This window comes from Dreissena polymorpha, chromosome 8, assembly GCF_020536995.1.
Source record: "Dreissena polymorpha isolate Duluth1 chromosome 8, UMN_Dpol_1.0, whole genome shotgun sequence".
NCBI lineage: Eukaryota > Metazoa > Mollusca > Bivalvia > Myida > Dreissenidae > Dreissena > Dreissena polymorpha.
In genome coordinates this window covers 71,676,689-71,698,350 of record NC_068362.1, presented here as the reverse complement: position 1 = coordinate 71,698,350, position 21,662 = coordinate 71,676,689, and the positions used below count along the sequence as shown (strand labels likewise).

Below are 21,662 nucleotides of genomic sequence, written 5' to 3'. Positions count from 1 at the left end.
ACCCGTAATGATTTCCCGCGATTTATTCAAAGATCGAAGAGCCATTTTACCTGTTTACTTATGGGTATCTCATTTAAGCAGACTTGAATGTGAAGTTGTCGTGGCCGAGTGGTTAAGGCGATAGACTAGAATTTATTTTTATCTTCTCGCGCAGGTTCGAATCCTGCCGACAACGCATACTTTTTGCAACGCGTTTTATTTCTTTTCTAACGTTATTTGATTTAATATAGCATATAAGCTATGTTTATTGTTAAATATGTTGCAATTTGTATGCACATTCTTCAATTTTTTTAATTAAAACAACGTTATGGCTAAATTGGGTGATTAACTGCTGAAAATAAGAATCATGCATGTTGCATTTTTATTTTTATTTCAAAAAGTTAACGATAAATCTGTCTATTTCTTGTTGTTGTTTTTTTTGTGCTGTATATAGTGAATCTATAAAAACTAAGTTCAAAACATTACTTAAATGAAACTATTTTGAATTTTATGACACTTTGTTTTTAACCAACCCAATTTCTACTTGTCTTTAAACCACTTACATTTATGGCGCTCTTCCATAGATAACAAGTTATAAAATATAAATGTCTGTAAAAGAATACTTATTTCATCTTGTTTAAACTTTAAACACCTTTACTGCATCTGTGCACACCAACTGCATGCCCATATTTGGAAATCTGGATGAATTATGGAACTTTCATATACCCCAGGGGTGCAATTAACTGGACAAAAGCCGAAAGTGGGGTGGTTTTGTAAAAAATCAGTTTATTTTTTTTAAGCATGGAAAGCCTACCTAAAAATTGCATGTAGTTCCGTGGAATGATGCTGATTACGAAAATAATACATTAGATTATATTTGGAGAGGTGCCCATTACGGTTGCGCTACCTTAATATTCACTGCACAACTCAGGTAGAGAGTAAAGTTGTCTTTTTGTACTCAAGCCCTTGTATAAGCCATCAATGGTACATTACCAATCAACATAAGGCTGAATATTTCAAAATCACATAATTTAAGTTGTACCCCTTGTACTCCTTTTTTGGAAAATAAATCACTTTGTTGTTGAAAAATGTTCACATTTTGGTGAATCTAAACAACACTGGTTCAACCCAAATTTACTCTCGAAATAATGTGTTAGACCTTCGCCGGTACGCCCACATGACTTTACAGTCATATACAGTCTTTGTTGTAACTTTTTGACATGCTCGTGAATCAAAACGTCCGACGATGTGCTTCGTTAAACTGAATCAAACGCAAATTTGAAGTCCACAGAAACGTCCACAAACTTTTGCAACGTTAATGTGGGAGAAAGCATGGCTTGGACCCGTGAGCCTGCTGTACGGACTACGGATATGTGGAGGCTCTGCACAAGACCACAAGTTTCACCCTTGCTTCCGAACTCAATGTAAAGAATCGATCGAAAAGAAGACCGCCATATCGGTCATATATACGATGTACAATGTATTTCTATAATGTAGAACTATGCAAAATTGAAATAAATCAAAACTTTTCTTTAAACAGTGCGCATTGGTGTTTTTTTTTTCGTCATCATTTACATCGATGAGATAATGTTGCAAACAGAAGGATCTACTTGCATTATTAGATTTCAGTAGAAATAATATGTTTGTTCATACGCCATCAATACGTTCTTCGTTATTTTGCAATCTGACTCCTATTTAAATGAAACAAGTATTGTTAACATTTTAAGAGTACATGCGCATTTCGACATTCTCATCATCAAAGTCATAGTCATCGAAATTACCATAATCATCATCATCATCATCATCATCGTCGGCAGCGACAGCACCAACAGCAGCACACAGCAACACTACCATCATTCTCTTCATTATTAATATCATTATCAGCATTTTAGTCTTCATCATCATTTTATCGTGACAGTCATGATACCTTCATTATTGATATTAACATGTCGACAACATCATCGTCAAATATACCCGATTTGTTAAACATGTATAGGAGTAGCTAATAAAGGCATGCTGCAGCAATTAGGGATGTCGTAAGAATATCCCTGGTTAAAAAAGGAATGTTGGCAGCGGCATATTATTAGACTGTGAGAAACCCTGCAAATACAATATGGGAGTATACCACGGTTATCTCATGCGTTTCAATGTGATAACAAAGTAAACAAAGATGGGAATATGTAATATTATACATGGTTCAACGTGTGTTTAATCTGATATCATTCATAAATAAAAATATATCATAACGGATGTTGGAGTATAATGTCAAGAATTTTACATAAATTGATGTGCGATGCGAAATGAAGTAAGTCAACATTAAGCATGATGAAGTTTTCTATAAAAAAAATACTTAGATGTCTTTATACATATTTATATCGTTTTGTCAGAAAATGCATGGTTAACGAGAAAATAACCCAATATGCCGTTACTACAATTAGGTAAGAAGTAAACCAACGCATAGAGAACAATAAACCTCTGGGCAATTTTTTATTTACGATTGATCACAATATCGAACTTAATAAAAAATGTTGTCACTGTGTGTCTTATTGAATCGTGCTTGTACGAAATATTACGGGTATCAAAAAAATATAAATTGAAGCGTAAATCGTCGTGTCCCCTTGATACGAAAACTGATGTTTAAATTTTACCTGGAAAGGCAATAATAACATGCCATTTGCGACAAAGCAATTAAACAGTTTTTTTGTAAGTGTTATGTTCTATATCCTCTGTCCAACCCTTTTTTCAAAATAGTTGTATTTGTATATTTTGTTGTTTTGTGATTATTTTGGAAATAAAATATGTTTAAACTATATCCTCTGCATAATGAAAAATATCGGGTAAAATTGCGAAGCTAATATTTCAAGCTATCAGATATCCTACAAAAAACTTAACCAAACCGCAATTTTGACAACTTTAAGTAAGTTTCATCACGTACACTACACCTATCATAGCCTTCACTGAGAGGCATGAATAAGTCTCTGATAAAGATGGTGTACTCTGACCTTAAATAACCAGTCTGTATAACTTAGTAGATATACTTCCGTTTCCGGTATATTACAAGTTGTCGCTTTTCACTATTTTATAATGTATTTTTAAATTAGTTCGCGACCAATGGAGTCCTACGACGTCATTGCAAATCAGCCGGTTGTAATTGATAATGTAAGGACACTGCTTGTTGCTGCCATGTTTAGAGAAAGCCATTAATACTGAAAATCTTGTGTTGCTGTCAGCAATGAGTCATTCCAAAGATTTAGTCTGCAGTAAAATGTCGTGTTGATATCTTAGCATAACAACAGTGAACTTATTGTTAATTTAGTGCTAGAGTTTGGAATGCAAATGCATTATTATCACTGAATTTGTGTATGACATACTTTTATATCTGTAATTTAGTCCATATAAACCGACTCCCAGAACATTTGGTAATTTTTTGCTATGGCGGCTCTGGGAGTCCATATGCACTCCTTCATACACATGGGTGCAGTTCAGCGCACGGAATCTGTGCGCTTCACTAAACAGAGTTACAGACGTCGTTCAAGACAAATTGAGGAAAATAATGAATAAATCTCATAACCATGTTAAATTTACCTGAATGGAAACCTACGGATGTTATCCTTTACATGCATCCGATAAAAACACAACGATGTTTCAACACACTTTTCTCGCTGACATTGTTATGTTTAAATTTGAAACAGTATATTCTGTATCGAATACCACATCGTTATTGACTTTTTGTCTCCAACACATAACGCGACGTACAAAATATTGGTGTAAAGCGACCTGACCTATATTGGGTCAATTTTCCAATATGGCGGATACAGCGTACAAAACAAAACCTTAGTCAATAGAAATCAATTATTTCTTGCTTTAATTGAACCATTTGGATGAGTTTGTGGTTTAGATAGGTAAATTTTAATAAGCTCTTGCAGTTTCAGTGTTTATTAACCTTTAAATTGTTGACATTTTGCACCCATGGACAAGAGAGAGCGCATTGCAACTCTCAGCTGAGAGTTAAATTATTGCAACTAATCTGTAATTCAGTAAACCTCATTTAAGTTGCAATGATCCCACTCGGCCACTGCCTGCTAGTGCTACTGACACTCCAGTTGCTGGTAGTTGCAATTCTTTTTTTGCATGTAAACTCGCCATTTAGAATCCAGGATGCTCTTACATGATTTATCACATGAAATTAAAAGAATAAGTCTCCATCTAATATAATGGGTCTATTAACAGATTGTTCATTCTTCCTTGTATTGGCCTACAGAAATCGGCTAGGGTTTGTTGACTGGGCACTGTATCAGTCTCTTTTTTGGGTGGAGGCATCTTGACGTCTGCTTCTCAACATAATTTGATCAAATTCAAACAAACACTTTAAGTACAGCCCGTTTATGCAGGGACCTATATTTTGTTTGTGTCATGATGACTGGTCAAAGTTAAATTAGCCAGCCGTAATCTTTCTGTAGTTAGCTAAAAATACCCCTGTGTTCGGAAGTCTTCGTTATAAACTAGAGCTTAAAAAAGCGGTTGAATAACTGTTACTTAAAGATATGAAATACCAATCGTTTGTTATCTGTGCTTGTCTCTGCACGAAAATAATGCGCATTAGAATAATTACATCCAAGTTTGTTGACATACAAAAGCAAAAGTATGGCGTCAAAATTGGTATAAGCACGAACACTGATGTTTTATTCGCAGTTTCTTATTGATATTTTTGTGGAAAAGTAGCCGGCGCCTAGATTGTTATTAACTGGCAAAATCTACGACCGCCTGTGCTTCCGGAGAACACTGCTAATGCACTAATTAAAACAACTTTGATGTCAATTGTAACAGGTATTTTGTTTGTTACCATGTAAAAAGTTTATTTAACTGAGCAAATCTGTATCAAAATTTGATAGTCCGTTTTAAAAAAAGCTTGAAAAAGTTTACCTGCAGTTTTTAAGTTTATTAAAAAAAAAATGGAATATTCAGGGTCATAAAAGGGCAAATATGCCATGAGTCAAGACAGCGATTGTTTAATATTGTCTAATGTTTTAAGCTTAAAAATATGTATTTGATAATTATGACATATATACTTGGTTCTGGGCTACATACTCTTAATTGGACATCTTAGCAACCTACCGTAGAAAGTAAGTTTCTATCCCTCTCATCATTCAAATGCTGAAACTTAGACATAATATTTGGCAGTGTGATAGAATGAATCATTCTCAAAATTATCAGAACTATTTTGAGGGGATTTTACATCACCAAAAATGGCTATGTATTTTAAGCGAGGCTTTTTCGGAGAAAACCCGAGCTATTGTCATAGCCAGCTCGTCCGCCGTAGGCGTTGTGCTAAAACCTTAACATCGGCTCTAAATCAAAGTGCTTCCACCCACAACTTTGAAACTTCATATGTACATGCACCTTGATGAGTTCTACATGCCACACCCATTTTTGGGTCACTAGGTCAAAGGTCAAGGTCACTGAGACCTCTAATATCAAACTTTAACATAGGCTCTTAAATCAAAGTGCTTCCACCTGCAATTGTGAAACTTCATATGTAGATGCACCTTGATGAGTTCTTCATGCCACACCCATTTTGGGTCACTAGGTCAAAGGTCAAGGTCACTGTGACCTCTAAAAAAAAAAAAATCTGACAAGCTTTCGCAGCCGAGCGTGGCACCCGTTATGCGGTGCTCTTGTTTTTAATGCGTTGACATGTATACAAAGTGATAGTTGAATGGTTATTCTTAGGTGTGTAAAAATCTTTCAGTATCTAATATCTCAGAGAATCATGCCTTGCAATGTTGCATAAGAATAATTAATGTTAATTTTAATCAGCAAATGATTTTGCATCTTTTTGGGATACCAAATGTTTGTACTGCTAAATGGTTTTTACATGCAGGTTTTTTATCTGATTTTGGGGAAAGGGCCTGGCCTTTTTTGAGGGGAAAAAAATTGGGCGAAATACTGGATTTTAGGGAATAAATCACGCGAAACGCCAGATTTTGGGGAAAATAAGGAAAGTCTTAAATTATCAATTTTATTATTTTGCTGTTTTTAAAACAAATTCAAGGCAACAGATAATTTAATTATGAAATATGTTATATTTTCTACACTGGATCAGGTTAAATTATGTATTTAAAGTTAAAAAAATAAAATAAAGAGGAAAAAATGAAGTCTGGGGGAAAATTTACCTGCTGAGGGGAAAAAAAATCTGAGGGGAAAGGGCCGTTTTTCGGCGGCTCTCAAAGAAGGAAAAAAAAACCTGACATGGACAAGTATTATTAGTATGAGTTATGGCCTGCTATTATACTGTTTTTATTGTGAAACTAAAATAAACTTAAAATACTTTGTACCCTGTCTTTAAAAAAGAACACATTGTTTTAAACATATGCACCCCCCAAAAAAAGTACATTGTATGTCTTCTCTAATTGGATGAGTTTTATTTGATAGCGCAAAAATAACTTAATGTAATTTATTTTTTGTCATTTATGGCTGATAGTACATGTAGATGCTTTAAATGTATACACTTTACATTTCAGGGGTCTGGCATTATCAAGGCTGGTTTTGCTGGTGATCAGATCCCCAAATACCACTTTCCAAATTTGTAAGTACTGTGACCTGATCTTAAAATTTAAAACTAGAATAAAATTCAATAACAGTAAACAGTTAATTCTGTTAACTTAATATCAATCTTACAGTTTACTTTGTTTAATTCTCATCTAAATCAGAATTATTTCCGAATTTGTTACCATTAAGTGGCAATTGAATTATTTTATGCTTTCCTAAAGTAACAAACAAAGAATGCATGTAAAGTATCTTCAACATTTTATTATGCCTTTATTAACAGTGTGGGGCGCCCAAAACATGTGCGAGTTATGGCAGGAGGTTTGGAAGGGGAAATATTCCTGGGACCAGATGCAGAGGTGATTTTGATGCTATTTTAATGTGGTGCACAGGAAATATTAATTTAAGTATGTGTGTGTTTTTTTCTCCAAATTTTCCATACCAAGACCATGTTGTTTGTCATGGGCAAATTCAAAATAGCATGTTCCTGTAGTCTGAGTATAACTTTTATGGTTCCTCATTGTTTTTGTTTCTGTAATCTACGGGATAAGCCAAATGCATCTGCATAAAAAGTATTCAATATGTGATGCAAAAAGACATGAATATAATTAATCATGAATCATGCCGCAAGTAAATATTAAGCCTTAACATAAAATAAAATTTGGACAAATTAGCACTTATGACACAAAATATGTGATTTACTTAATTAGATTATAGATCTGTTTTGTTTTGCTCATAGTGAGTTCAAAAGTCTATTGCAATCCTTTATCATCTGAGATCCATTTACATGTATTGATACAATCCCTGTGACCATTGCCTTGTCAGCTGTGAGAAATAGCAGATTTAGTCTATACGCAATTTTATAATAGTGAACTAAACCACATAGTGGTATTAATCCCCATCGAGGGACCATCGTGTTTTAAAATTAATTCTTAAACATTTTTCTTCCTCTTAGGAGCACAGAGGTCTGATGACCATCCGTTATCCAATGGAGCATGGCATAGTTAAGGACTGGAATGATATGGAGAGGATATGGCAGTACATTTACTCCAAAGACCAGCTGCATACATTCTCAGAAGAAGTGAGATCATATGCTATAGTCTTTGTTTTTGTACATTGTTCATTTCACTTTGCATCATGTTATTTGAAATGCATTTGATACTCTACTATAATATTTCAGTAAATCTTTTAATCTCGAAGCTACCTCAGAGCCAAGGTCACACTGGACGGTCAATAGTATCAAGGCAGGGGCAGTGTGTTTTTTTCATTCAAAATCGGGTCCGATAGTTGGCCCCATTCCCTATTTATTTTTTTTCCCAAATGGGAGCTTAAAATTCCCAATGGAAGGTTTCAAAAAAATTATATTTTTATTTTTTATAGATCTCAATAATTTGTTCAACTCCCACTCATATAAGTTCAATGTTAGTAAATATAATACTTGAATAATACGCTTGTATTCTCAATTTTGAAGCATTGTTTAGCAAAACAAAAACACTAATTTCCCAATTTTAGTCAAAACTCTGCAAATTTTCCCAATCAAAAGGGACTCGGCCCCGTTCCCAAAATGGTGAAAAAAACACTGAGGGGATAAAGCTGTCCTGTTGACTTATTGAAATATATTTTTATTTGTTAATAAAAAAACATGTTGCAGTTATTTATATGAGCACTACTGTTTAAAATGTAATATCTTTATTAGGTTATTCCTTTTATTCCATGGTTATCAAAACTTAATTTTGTTTTTCCAATTAAAAAAGTGCATGAAAAATCATAAAATTTACACATGCCTTTGCATAGTGTGATAATAAACTTAAAGACTTACAAGTTACATGCGCTTTTGAAAAATTACTTCAAATATCTGCAAGGGTAATGTTCATGATGTATTTTTATGCCCCCTGTAGGGTGGCATATAGCAGTTGAAATGTCCGTCAGTCAGTATGTCAGTCTGTCCGTCTGTCCGGAAAAACTTCAACGTTGGCCATAACTTTTGCAATATTGAAGATAGCAACTTGATATTTGGCATGCATGTGTATCTCATGAAGCTGCACATTTTGAGTGGTGGAAGTTCAAGGTAAGGTCATTCTTCAAGGTCAAAGGTCAAAAAATAAAAGATAAAATATTTCAAAGCGGCGCAGTAGGGGGCATTGTGTTTCTGACAAACACATCTCTTGTTTATATCTATGTCCTTTAATGTGAAAAAATTGTTATTTCAGCATCCAGTTTTATTAACAGAGGCACCTCTGAATCCACGTAGGAACAGAGAAAAAGCTGCAGAAATATTCTTTGAAACTTTCAATGTTCCAGCGTTGTTTATGTCTGTACAAGCCGTATTAAGTTTGTAAGTATCAGACCCTCATAACATGTTTGATAATAAAACCATTTGTATAGGATTATTAGTTAATAAAGACAATGGTCCTGACAGGAATTAGTCACAAAATGTCAAACTGAAAAAAAAGCAATGAGTAGGCCTTTAATTTAGTGTGGAACGAAGGTCTTATATTTAAGCTTAAACATAAATTGCATATTACCTCAGGCCTCTGTTTTTGGTCCTCTTCCATGTTTAATTTATGTTAATCACATATACAACTCTTTATTTAGCACAAGACTGTTTTCTAATGATAGATCATCTGCCGTAGCATTAACAGACAATAATGGTATGGAAACTCAATCATGACCTGTTCCATACTAATAAATGGGCTAAACAAAAGTTGTTAAACTCGGTCTCATTTTAAATGAAAATGGTACGTGGCACAAACATATCAAACATACGACATTGTCCGCACTTAAAAAGTTAATTTAAGAATTGAAATGTGAAACTCCCAATACAATTACTGGTGTATTTTACATTTAGACCCATAAGCAAATATGCTTCTGTTTTCAAGGACAATTGCATAAACTATGACAAGTAATTCCATCTTGTATAAAAAACAGTGAACAACCTTGATATAAAAATAATATGGATTGACAGCTTATCTGCTTTTTAAATGTTTTTATCATCCCTCATGCACTAATTATTATTTAATTGGTGACAGCTGTTACCGTTAACATCAGCCCAGAATTAGAAATAAGTGTTGCGAGTACAATGCTGATCTCTTTAGCAATCACTGAAAATCCTCTGAAAGCTTACTTGTTCTAGTTATTTTGCAAATGCTGACCTCTTTTTTTCAAAATGTCCACTTTATAAAACCCAATACGTTCTCCAATTGAATAACACTTAAAAGTAGGGATGCAAGAGGTTAACTGGTTAACCTACCGGAAAGGCCAGTTAACGGATTACATTTTCGGGAAAAGGTTAACCTGAAAAAAAAGATTATGCTATAATTTGTACGGTTTTTGTGTGTGACATACTGCCAACTTGCGCTGGCGACTAGTTAGAACAATATTCCGCTCCATCGACGGTAATAAATTACGTGACAACAAAGTAATAAAGCAATAAATCAGTACCTTTGTAGTTATGACAAGGGGGTATGTTTTGATAATTGGCCCTTTTGGTTTTTTTACTCGCAAAAATTTAACTAGCGAACTGCGGGGAGGGGGGCAATTAGCGAAGACGTTATTGACACGTTTATCTAACTCGCGATAAAAATCAGTTAAAACAGTGTGCGACTTATTTTGATATTTTGTTAACAACTATCCAACACTGATTGCTTGCGAAAAATAGAATGTTTATAAGTAACAATTTTAACAAGAAATGCTTTCGTAGTTAAAGACTTGTCGAGTTGATGTCGTATGTGAGATACATTTTTTGTATTAATATTATTATCAGTAATTTACGTCACTACCCATGCAACCACTGCAAGTTTTATCTAAGAAAGCAATTTTTAAAACTCAATTAATTAATAATTATCAATTAAAAAGTTACCCATTTTAGAAAATAAAATCATTAAATTTTGTATCGGTGCAATTGCTTAAACGTTGCGACGTATGGTACATTAACAAACATGCGCGTGAATTGTCAACCTGATGGCGACCGGGTTGAAAATAAAACTCGTTTCCCAACAATTGTGCATATGGCGCGGAAGCTTTTGTCTGTACCATCAATATCCGTGCCATCAGAGCGAGTGTTTTCAAAAATTTGTTACCAAGGGCTCGCAACTGCATCAGCCACAAGCTAGTGGACAAAGTCATTTTCTTGATCAAATGAACAATGTTGTTTTTTGCATGTTCTGCATATACATGTATGTTTGCTGATTTATTTGAACTGTGAGATAGTATTGCATTACTTTAACGATTATGTTAAAACATTTTTATATTCAGTTAATTTTAGAATAAGAAATGTAAACATAATGAACAAAGAAACACAATACTATTGTGGGCGATACGAAATATAAGCGGCCCAACAAAAATTAATTAATGACACATGAACATTGTGTAGCTCTTATTTCTTTTAACTTATATGCTGTAACTCAGGAAAAAAATAAATACAAAATAAAGCATACATTTACAAAATTATTTATATAAATGTTTTATTTTTTATTAAGAAACTGATATGTTATTGACGCAAGTGATCATTGTTGTTTCTACAGAGTACATGAACGAGCTGTATGACATGTTTAACATATACTAAAACAATTTGCTACTTAAGGTTTTTTCGGTTAACCAGTCAATAACCGGTTATGGCAAAAGGTGAACCGGTTAATGTTTTTTGTAACCTCTTGCATCCCTACTTAAAAGTACTCAATTTGGGATAACTGACTGTTCTGTAGGAGAAAATATTTTCTTCAAAGAGAGGAGCAGTATATTCTTATTATTTTTTTTTAGACCAATTGTAATTATTTATAACAAAAGCTTTTCTTTCAAGTTCAAGTCAGTTCAAGTCCAAAATAAATAACGAAAACAATATTTCTTTATAGTTGATGTACCTCCAAATGATTTTGTTGCGTTATTTATGTTGTGTCTTTGACAGATATGCAACAGGCCGAACAACAGGTGTAGTACTAGACGTGGGTGATGGTGTAACACACGCTGTTCCAATATACGAAGGCTTTGCCATGCCCCACAGTGTGATGCGAGTCGATGTGGCTGGCCGTGATGTGACCAGATACCTTCGGCTGCTCCTGCGTAAGGAGGGCTATGACTTGCACACTTCTGCCGAGTTGGAGATTGTCAGGACGATCAAAGAAGTAAGTGGCTCTTGATGCAGCATGGTTGTGATTTCTCCTCTTTTCAGCTGTTTTTTCCCCTAAGTGACTCTTTATATAACACACAGATGCTGCTGGGAGGCATATAGCTGTTGGGCTGTCTATTTCTTCATCCTTCATTCCGTCAGTACAAGATTTATACAAAATGCCACATGTTTTTTCGTTTAACATTAATTATTCTTCCTACAAAGTTCTGAGACTGAAATCACCTGACCTCATTTTGACATTGACCTTGACCTTACTTTTGGACAATGCTTTATTTAGACTTGTATGCAAGGGCCAAATTCATGGTTTACTAAAAATGGTGTGTGTCATCTGACATTACTACGTTGATTAATTTAGAAGTCCCAAAGTTTTGGTTTATCCAAAAAGGCATGTTTCATGTAACTTCAAAACGGCTTGCTCCAAAGCGTTGATACTGTATGGATGTTACCACTCTCAGCACTAACATCACTTGACTTCATTCTGTCCTGGACATTGACCGACCTTTGGACTTAAAATAGCCTTTGAACCAATACTGACTTGTCCTCTTATCAGGCTTCCACTAAAAGCATATGCATTTATTATGTTTATTCAAAGTTTCTTTCATTAATTATTTTATTTTGGCTTTTTATGTCCCCTTACAAAGAAGAGGAGGTATATTGTTTTGCACATGTCGGTCCGTCGGTCAGTCCACCAAATGGTTTCCGGATGATAACTCAAGAACGCTTAGGCATGGGATCAGGAAAGTTCATAGGGACATTGATCATGAGTGGCAGATGACCCTTATTGATTTTTAGGTCACTAGGTCAAAGGTCAAGGTCACAGTGACTCGAAAACAGTTAAATGGTGTCACAGTGACTCTTAACAGTAAAATGGTTTCCAGATGATAGCTCAAGAACACTTAAGCCTGGGATCAGGAAAGTTCATGGGGACATTGGTCATGACCGACAGATGACCCCTATTGATTTTCAGGACTCTAGGTCAAAGGTCAAGGTCACAGTGACTTTAAACTAAAATGGTTTCCGGATGATAACTCACGAATGCTTAGGACTAGGACCAGGAAAGTTTGGGACAATGGTCCTGACCGGCAGATGACCCCTTTTGATTTTCAGGGTACCGTTTTACTAAGCTACTTACACAATTCGTAGACTTACGCACATATTTTAAATTCAGTCTAGTTCCTTCAAATTCTTGCTACATTAAAATTATGTATGTTTGAAATGAAATTCATAATATAATGTTACATTCGAAGTAAAAATTAGTTTGCCTCAATCTGAAATAAATGAAATTCAATTATTTTAAAATATGTGCTTAAGTCTAAGACTTGCGGAAGTTGCTTAGTAAAACGGTACCCAGGTCACTAGGTCAAAGGTCAAGGTCACAGTGACCTGAAGCAGTAAAATGGTTTTCTAAATCAAGAATGCTTAGGCCTGCTATCAGGAAAGTTCATAGGGACAAAACGTATTCACACAATGGATGCTGGCACTACAATTGACAGCCCATTTGGGGGGCATGTGTGTTTTAGTTGGTGATGAATGATGAGAAACGTTGAAGCCCAATTATTTATAATACAATCACTGTTGTTACCTTGAACTGCCCTGTATTGTCTATACAACTGTTTTTGAAGGCACATGCTCTGAATAAATGACTTGTGGATGCTTAATAAAAGTGTGCACAATTTCATTCATTGGAAGATTTGTACTCCAAAATAGACCAACTATGTCTTATGTAAATTCCTATTTATTGAATCTTGATTACATTTAAAGCCTTGTTCTTGTATATACCTTTGCAGTCCATTTTCTGTGTAGGACCAGTGCATGGTGTCTTTGGAAATGTTTAGAATGTTTTAAGAATGGACCTTTTGATTATATCATCGAAACCTCCGACTTGTTTGAGTAAGCTGAAAATGTAGTTACATTGTGTTTCGGATCACAACTCATAATATCTGTTTTCATGAAACTGCTTATCTTTGATTTAAATATGCTACATAAATAGGGCATTGGTTTGTCAACTAAAGACATCCATAAGCTAGTGTAGACTGTTTGTGGTTGCAAACACATATGAAGCCAGGCCATGGTATACAATTACTACGCCAATTTTTCTTTCAGAAAGCCTGCTACCTGTCAATCAACCCAACAAGGGAGGAGTCCGCAGAGGTTGAAAAGTCTTCCTACACATTGCCAGACGGAAGCTCTATAGAGGTGTGGACATGAATAGATTAGTTGTAAATCAACCATGAACAAATTAATTCATGTGTTGTGTACGAATGTGCATACATATCAGTGCATAATGCGAGTGTTTGTGTGGTGATTGACCTGATGGGTAACTTATGCATTGCCGAGGCACACACAATACTCTTTTATGTTTATCTTTAGGTGTGTGTTGATTTGTTATGTCAGATGTTTCAGCTAAAGAGCTACCCCTTTGACTCTTGCTGAATGGAGTTGATATGAGGCTAAAATCAAAACATTTTCCTCGTTGATCATTCTGTGAAGCAGTGTAGGAAATGACTAGTCATCAACTATATATTCTCTATTAATGTGTATAAAAGGTAGTCTGGTATGGTGTGGCACTGCACACCTGTTGTACCAGACAAGTCTGATATAGTGTAGGTAAAGGCAGGTCAGCACTCACATATTCTCTGTTGACATGCTTGTGTTGTATACTGGTCTGGTTGCGTTCCACACTTTGTTGATGGCAAACCCAATTATATACCATGTGAGGATACCACTCTGTATGGCTTCTGGAGGAGAAAAGTTTCAGGAATGCGAGCATTCTTCCATGGCGAAAAAGTTTACTTTTTCCTTTCAGACACTTCTTACATAGTTCAGGGAAGATCGCAACCATTATTATGTTCATTATCTGTGTATCTGTTATGTGTAGGAAAAGAAGAGACTCTAAACTTATGAGCACAGCGTTGCAAAATGGGTCTGATACTGTATGTGGCCAGCGTAGCTCCAGACCACCCTATGTATTCCTGGAGCTTTCCTGTCCGCATATAAGACCAAAACCCTCCTTACCAGACTCTGTGGATGCGCAGTCTGATCTTGAGCTATGCTGGCTGCATATGGCCTAATACCCATTTTCACTGGATGCAGCTCATATTTACATGGTCCTATGTTATGTAGAGTTGTCTTATATAGTGTAGAAAAAGCAAGTTTCCAACCATAATGAAGTTTATTAGTCCCCTACCGGTTTCACCGGAGGGGACTTATGGTTTTGTCTCCGTCCGTCCGTCACACTTTTCTGAATCCTGCGATAACCTTAAAAGTTCTTAATATTTTTTCATGAAACTTTGAACATGGATAGATGGCAATATGGACATTATGGGCGTCATTTCATTTCGTTCTTACGTCAAAAATTCTGGTTGCTTTGGCAACAAATAGACTAGAAATACTGCTGAAAATGGTGGTTTTTCTGGATCCTGCGATAACTTTATAGGTTCATGAAACTTGTAACATGGATAGATGGCAATATGGACATTATGCATGTCATTTCATTTCGTTCCGACGTAAAAAATTCTGGTTGCTATAGCAACAAATAGACTAGACATACCGTTGAAAATGGTGGTTTTCTGGATCCTGCAATCACTTTTAAAGTTCTTAATATTTGTTCATGTAACTTGAAACATGGATAGATGGCAATATGGACATTATGCACATCATTTCATTTGTTCCAACGTCAAAAATTCTGGTTGCTATGGCAACAAATAGACTAGAAATACTGCTGAAAATGGTGGTTTTCTGGATCCTGCAATAACTTTTAAAGTTCTTAATATCTTTTCATGAAACTTGAAACATGGATAGATGGCAATATGGACATTATGCACATCATTTCATTTTGTTCCTAAATAAAAAAATTTGGTTGATATGGCAACAAATATATATTTTTAAAAATCTGGAATTTCTGACAACGGTGGAGCCGGTAGGGGACCTATATTGCTTGACAATAGTCTTGTTATTTATGTTTATGGTCTCGTACGATAAGACACCAACCAAAAAATTTAATTTTAATGTATGTTTTGTAGATTGGTCCAGCCCGATACCGCGCACCAGAGCTCTTGTTTCGGCCAGATCTGATCGGAGATGAATGTGAGGGTATACACGAGGTTCTCACCTACGCCATACAGAAGTCTGATACTGATCTTCGCCGTACTTTGTTCTCGAGCATTGTGCTGTCAGGTGGATCCACGCTTTTCAAAGGTTTGACGTAGTTAGAAGAGGATACTGGTTTGTTTTGTGTGTGATAGGTCATATCAACACTGTAAACTGAGAATAATCTTTGCACTAATGATTTCAGAAATGGAAATATTGGCTTATTTTCTTAACCATTAAACCCACCTTTGTTCTCTGCAATAAGTAAATAGGTGGAGCTATGCATGTATTGTAACATGATTTGATGTTTACAAATAAATAACAAAACACGCCATTGGTTTCTTTTGATGATCTCTAGACAATCAAAGTCAATTGTGTCAATGTGAAAGGTCTTATTTGATGGCTTATTTACAAGAAAGCAAAAATAGAAATGGTTTCACCTTGATTATTTGAAAAACAGTCACTGCACACAGAATGCAATTATTAATATTAGTATTCATACCATATTCTCTTGGATTGCGATATTACAGTTAGAAACACAACTGCTTACATAAAAAGTTCAATTAAAATATCAAGATAAAAAAATGTTAATCTGCTAACACTGATTAAATAAACTATAAAGTATAATACCAATTCATAGAAGAAGTTCTATGTTCTATGTAATAAATCAATAAGTTTTTACTACAACAACAAAGGACCATGACTGTAAGTACCTTTCTGGCAATAGCTTAATATTTTTCATGAACCACCTAACAAGGCAAGACTATAATTTAAATCGATTTTTTTTTAGCAAAATTTTTAACCTAGTACTGAGTATTTACGGTATTCAGATATATCTGTAGTGTTGTGTTTGAATTCCTTTTGAAGCTATGGTATCTTTTTGAAAATATCATCATTTGAATTTCTGAGTGACCACCTTTTCTTTGCATATTGTTATCCTTATTTAAGGGTTTATTTTACCATCATGGATTTGAGCTGCATGTAGACATGTGTTTCGATCTAGGCACACAACTTCTAAAGTTTGGATAATCATTTTAGTGTGTGTTTTTTTCAGGATTTGGGGACAGATTATTGAATGAAGTAAAGAAATTAGCACCAAAAGATATTAAAATTAGGGTAAGTATTTACACAGAAATATTTTGAGAATGTTTTTTAAGACATGTTAATATGGTACATTTGTGGTGTTATATCCATGATTTTGAAGTTTGAACAAGATATTGTTGAGTAAACAACTTCCAATAAATTGAAAGTTCATATATATCATTACAAAAAACTTACAAGTATAGCTGATGTGCAAGACACTTTATTCACTTGCAATCTTAACAAATATGTTATTTCTTTTCCAGATTTCTGCACCACAAGAAAGACTGTATTCAACGTGGATTGGGTAAATATTAGTATTCCTTTGTGAATAACCTAATGCATTATTGATGGTCAAATTACTGATGTAGTTTAATGCATGGTGTCTTTCTTGGTTTGGTCTGTTAGTATTTTTTGACGCAAGGTCCAATTCAACTATTTCTCACATGTACATATTAATCAGACAGAAAAGGCCTTTTTTTGCTTGAATAGGGTATAAGACTACAGTGATAAGGGGATGTAACTCTGATGATGATATTCAAAAGTATGTAGTTGTTATCTTAATAATTAGTAGTGTGTTGTGTTACCACGTCTGGTTTTTAAAGTGTTTAAACTGTTTGCTTCATACATTTGTATGCTTTTATCAGATTTTACCTAAGGGAGAGTTAGGGGGATGTTACGATAGAATGTTCTCTTGACAGTTATAATTTGTTTACCAACCCTATTTATTTCTTTTTTTTTTATTGCACAATGATAAGTTGTGAAAATTGCAATTGATATACAAATTATAACTGACTTACGGAATTTTATTGAAATGGTTTCCTGATTCATTCAGAATGGTTAATTCTCACCTGATCTTTTTTGGTCATCAATCAATCTTGTTCATTCATTTAGTCCTTTACAGGTTTAAATAACCAGCCTTATGCCCCAGTGGTAAATACTGTGAGGTGCATGACTATTCACTGATTGTTATCAGCCCAATGCCAAATATTTCAGGGGACCAATTAATGACTATTCAGTGACTGTTATAACAATTATACATGCATTTCAGTGGACCAATTCATGGCCATTCAGCGACTGTTATAATTGTTATGCCCGCATTTTAGGGGACCAATTCATGACTATTCAGTGACTGTTATAATTGTTATGCCCGCATTTCAGTGGACCAATTCATGACTTTTCAGTGACTGTTATGATGCCTATGCACACATTTCAGGGCACCAATTCATGACTATTCAGTGACTGTTATAATTGTTATGCCCGCATTTCAGTGGACCAATTCATGACTTTTCAGTGACTGTTATGATGCCTATGCACACATTTCAGGGCACCAATTCATGACTATTCAGTGACTGTTATAATTGTTATGCCCGCATTTCAGTGGACCAATTCGTGACTTTTCAGTGACTGTTATGATGCCTATGCACACATTTCAGGGCACCAATTCATGACTATTCAGTGACTGTTATAATTGTTATGCCTGCATTTCAGGGGATAAATTCATGACTTTTCACTGACTCATTTGATGCCTATGCCTGCATTTCAGGGTACCATTTTATGACTATTCAATGACTATTATGACGCCTATGCCCTAATTTCAGGGGATCAATTCTAGCGTCTCTGAGCACATTCAAGACGATGTGGGTCTCAAAGAGAGAGTACAATGAGGAGGGGGTGAAAGCTATACACAGAAAAACATTCTAGTTGCTGCTGTTTTGTCCACCTTCAATATTCCATATGAACCAAATGTTCTTCAGTCAGTTAACATGTTAACCCTTTTCACTCAGATACGCATTTTGACTCGTTTGTACCCCTATTTAAATATCAAATTGAATGTAAGACCTTTAACACTAGAGTAAAGTTTTAAAGACTTCATTTCCAACCCAAAGATATTGATGATCAGCAAACAGCATAAAACATGAAAAGACTGAGTTACTCGCCGGCTGTTTTGGTTTTATGCTGGGTGCATAAAGCCATCATCGCTCTGCTTCTGAGCGGGAAAGGGTTTAGTTGTGTTGAGCAAGAATGATTTGATTGTGTACACAAGTATAAACTGGGTATTAAGTCTTTTTTCAATTTTAATGTTAATTTATTTTGCGTTATTGTGTAAACAAGTGTTCATAGTGTTGTTTGAGGTTATTTGGCAAAAAAACGAACAAACCAACAATAGTAATTTATTTTGCACACTAATAGAAGGCGTATTTGATGTCATCTTTCTTTGTGCTTTTTATGTATACATCTATTGAGTTTGAAATGGAAAATCAGTCCTTCATGTCTTAGTAATGTTCACTTTAATGTCTCTAAAGACGGGGCATTGCTAACAACAAGTTTTCCATCTAGTCGCGTATTCTATAGTATGGTTCTGGGAGATACTAAGATATTCTGAAAATGAACCTACTGTTCAAATGCTGTTGTGCAGTTATGTGGTACCAAGGATTTTAGTTATTTGAACCATTTGCTTGAATTTTGTTCTGATATTTTAATATATATTTTTTGATTACATAAACTTAAATGTGATTGTGTGATTTAAATTGTTGAGTGAAAGCAAAAAAAAATAATCAGTAGAATCTAAACTTACACATGAATTTAAGTCTTTCAGTGCTGGAACCAAATTTTGAAGGCCTTTGCAAACAGCTTGGATCCATCTGGATCCAAACTGTTTGCTATTCTGATAGTATTCTATGAAAAAAATCGAAGAAAATGCTAATTTTAGAAATTCAGCAGATGACATTTCAGCAGACGACAAATTTCCAAGCATGCAAAGGGGTATACATGGGTGTGCGCTTCAACCATTCTGTTTGTTATCATTTATATGATTAGTATAATTTTGAAATCACACCATTAACTATCAATATGTGCAATATTAAATTTGAACACTTTCCTTGCCGGTTTATATACAATATTGTCAAATTTGTTGTACCAGACATTTTAATAGCATATTATCAACCTGATTGATATGTAGTATTTTTCTATCTAATGCATAATGAAGCACTGTATAATTATATACTGAAAGTGTAACATAAAGATGGCAAGTGAACATTCATATCTGTTGGTGAAATATACGCTAATAACACCTGATTAATACTAACATAAAACCTTCTTTAAACTATGTTTAAATATGCATTAGGTAGATAGAAAAAATGTATTAAAGCTGTTATCAAGAATATTTTACTAAATGCTTCAAGGTTTTATCTTTAGGTGAATGAATTGTATTGTTACATTTGACTTTATTGACTGAACACTTAAAAAAATGAAAATTTGTGTTGTTAAAGTTTGCATTTAGTAGATATTAATGTGTCAGAAGTGCTATTGGGTATTGAGAGAGCTGTATTCTGAGCTTCTTGTGCTTACATATTTGTACTTATATTTGTGCATACACTGCCAGTATAGACAGAAAATATTTACCTAAAAGTTTAAGTTATGGAAAAAAGTGCTAACAATTTCACCAGAAAAAATATTTCTTAAATTAATCATTTGACACACATTTAGAGTGAAGCTCTAAAGTTTAAAGTTAATCAATTGGATGACACAAACAGGTGCTTTTATTTGTCAACACAAATAATGTAAAACCATCTCAACTCAAGCATTGATTAACAACTGTCTAATGGTAAATTGTAATATTTACTTTCCTGCAGATACTAAGAAATTTTAAGTTTATAAATTAGATCATACTGTTTATATATTAAGTATTTAAGGCTATAATTATATTCTTAACTTTTATTATGTGTACTGCCTTGGTTGTTAATATAAATGCTTTACCATGATATCAATAAATGTGAACTACATGTACTTGTTTAGTGGTTGATTATCCCCCGCCATAGGCAGAGGGATATTGTTTTGGCGTTGTCCGTCTTTCCGTCCATCTTTCTGTTCGTCCGGAGCCATTATCTTGAAACTAGCAGAAAGTCCTTTGGCGGATTTCATTGAAACTTGGTATGAATATATATATGGATAAAGGGATGATGCACGCCAAAGGGCATTGCACACCATCTGTAAATAACGGAGTTATGGCCCTTTGTTTCTTGAAAAAATGCTTTTTTGTGTCCAGAGCCATATCTTGGAAGTGCTTTGGGGGATTTCATTGAAACTTGGTAAGAGTATATATATGGATAAAAAGATGATGCACACCAAAAATTCATTGTACACCATCTGTTAATAACGGAGTTATTGCCCTTTGAATCTTGAAAAAAGGCTTTTTTGAGTGTCAAATATAACACTTTTGTGTCCAGAAGCATATTGGCGGGGGATATCAATTCAACGAATTTGTTTGTTTCTATAGCAATACTAACATAGACATTCGTGAAAATGTAATTTTACACTAACTGAGGGGGCTTATCACATGATGAACAAGATGGCCATGTCCATGTATTAACAGGTATTTTCTGCAATTTATACCCTTCATAACTTTTGTTTAATTTTTAAATGTCGTTCACTTTCGAATTTTATCAGTAACCAAGAAAGTGATCTCAACTTAAGTTGCTACAAATTATTTTTGCGGCAGCTGTAATTTTGTGATATGTATAGGAAATTTTGTAGAGAGTTGGGCAAATATTAAAAGGGGTAAAAAATAGCGAAAAAAACACCTGTCTCGGCATGGACATGGCCATCTAGATCCTCGAGTGATTACGCTCTCTGACTAGTAAGTATGAGATCCTCTTTACAGAAAGATAATGATATTTACATATGGGTCATGCACTGAAAAAGGGGTTTAATGCATGTGCGTAAAGTGTTGTCCCAGATTAGCCTGTGCAATATGCAGGGACAACCTTTTCTGCTTTTCTGATATTTTTCATTTACATCAAACTTCTTATTAGAAAAAATCCAGTTTAGACAGAAAGTGTCG

General features: G+C 34.5%; 1 protein-coding gene and 1 non-coding gene across 2 annotated transcripts; both read left to right on the top strand.

Moving 5' to 3' along the window:
• Nucleotides 1-94: 94 nt before the first annotated feature.
• On the top strand, nt 95-175 carry Trnas-aga (transfer RNA serine (anticodon AGA)). The gene is given in 2 exon segments: nt 95-131; nt 137-175. It is a non-coding gene; the product is annotated as a tRNA-Ser (tRNA).
• A 2,828-nt stretch (nt 176-3,003) lies between these two features.
• Nucleotides 3,004-20,604, top strand: LOC127842514 (alpha-centractin). Its single transcript, XM_052372058.1, has 11 exons — nt 3,004-3,138; nt 6,501-6,565; nt 6,809-6,884; nt 7,481-7,606; nt 8,736-8,860; nt 11,429-11,645; nt 13,754-13,846; nt 15,673-15,847; nt 16,794-16,855; nt 17,086-17,126; nt 18,421-20,604. The coding sequence occupies exons 1-11, from the start codon at nt 3,091-3,093 to the stop codon at nt 18,521-18,523; spliced, it is 1,131 nt and encodes a 376-aa protein (XP_052228018.1). The 5' UTR covers nt 3,004-3,090; the 3' UTR covers nt 18,524-20,604.
• The last annotated feature ends 1,058 nt before the right edge of the window (nt 20,605-21,662 follow it).

Coding starts and splice junctions, on each gene's coding strand:
- LOC127842514 (XM_052372058.1), top strand. CDS start 3,091: ATGGAGTCCTACGACGTCATTGCAAATCAGCCGGTTGTAATTGATAAT. Junction 11,646..13,753: donor TTGTCAGGACGATCAAAGAA/GTAAGTGGCTCT, acceptor TTTTTCTTTCAG/AAAGCCTGCTACCTGTCAAT. Junction 13,847..15,672: donor CAGACGGAAGCTCTATAGAG/GTGTGGACATGA, acceptor TATGTTTTGTAG/ATTGGTCCAGCCCGATACCG.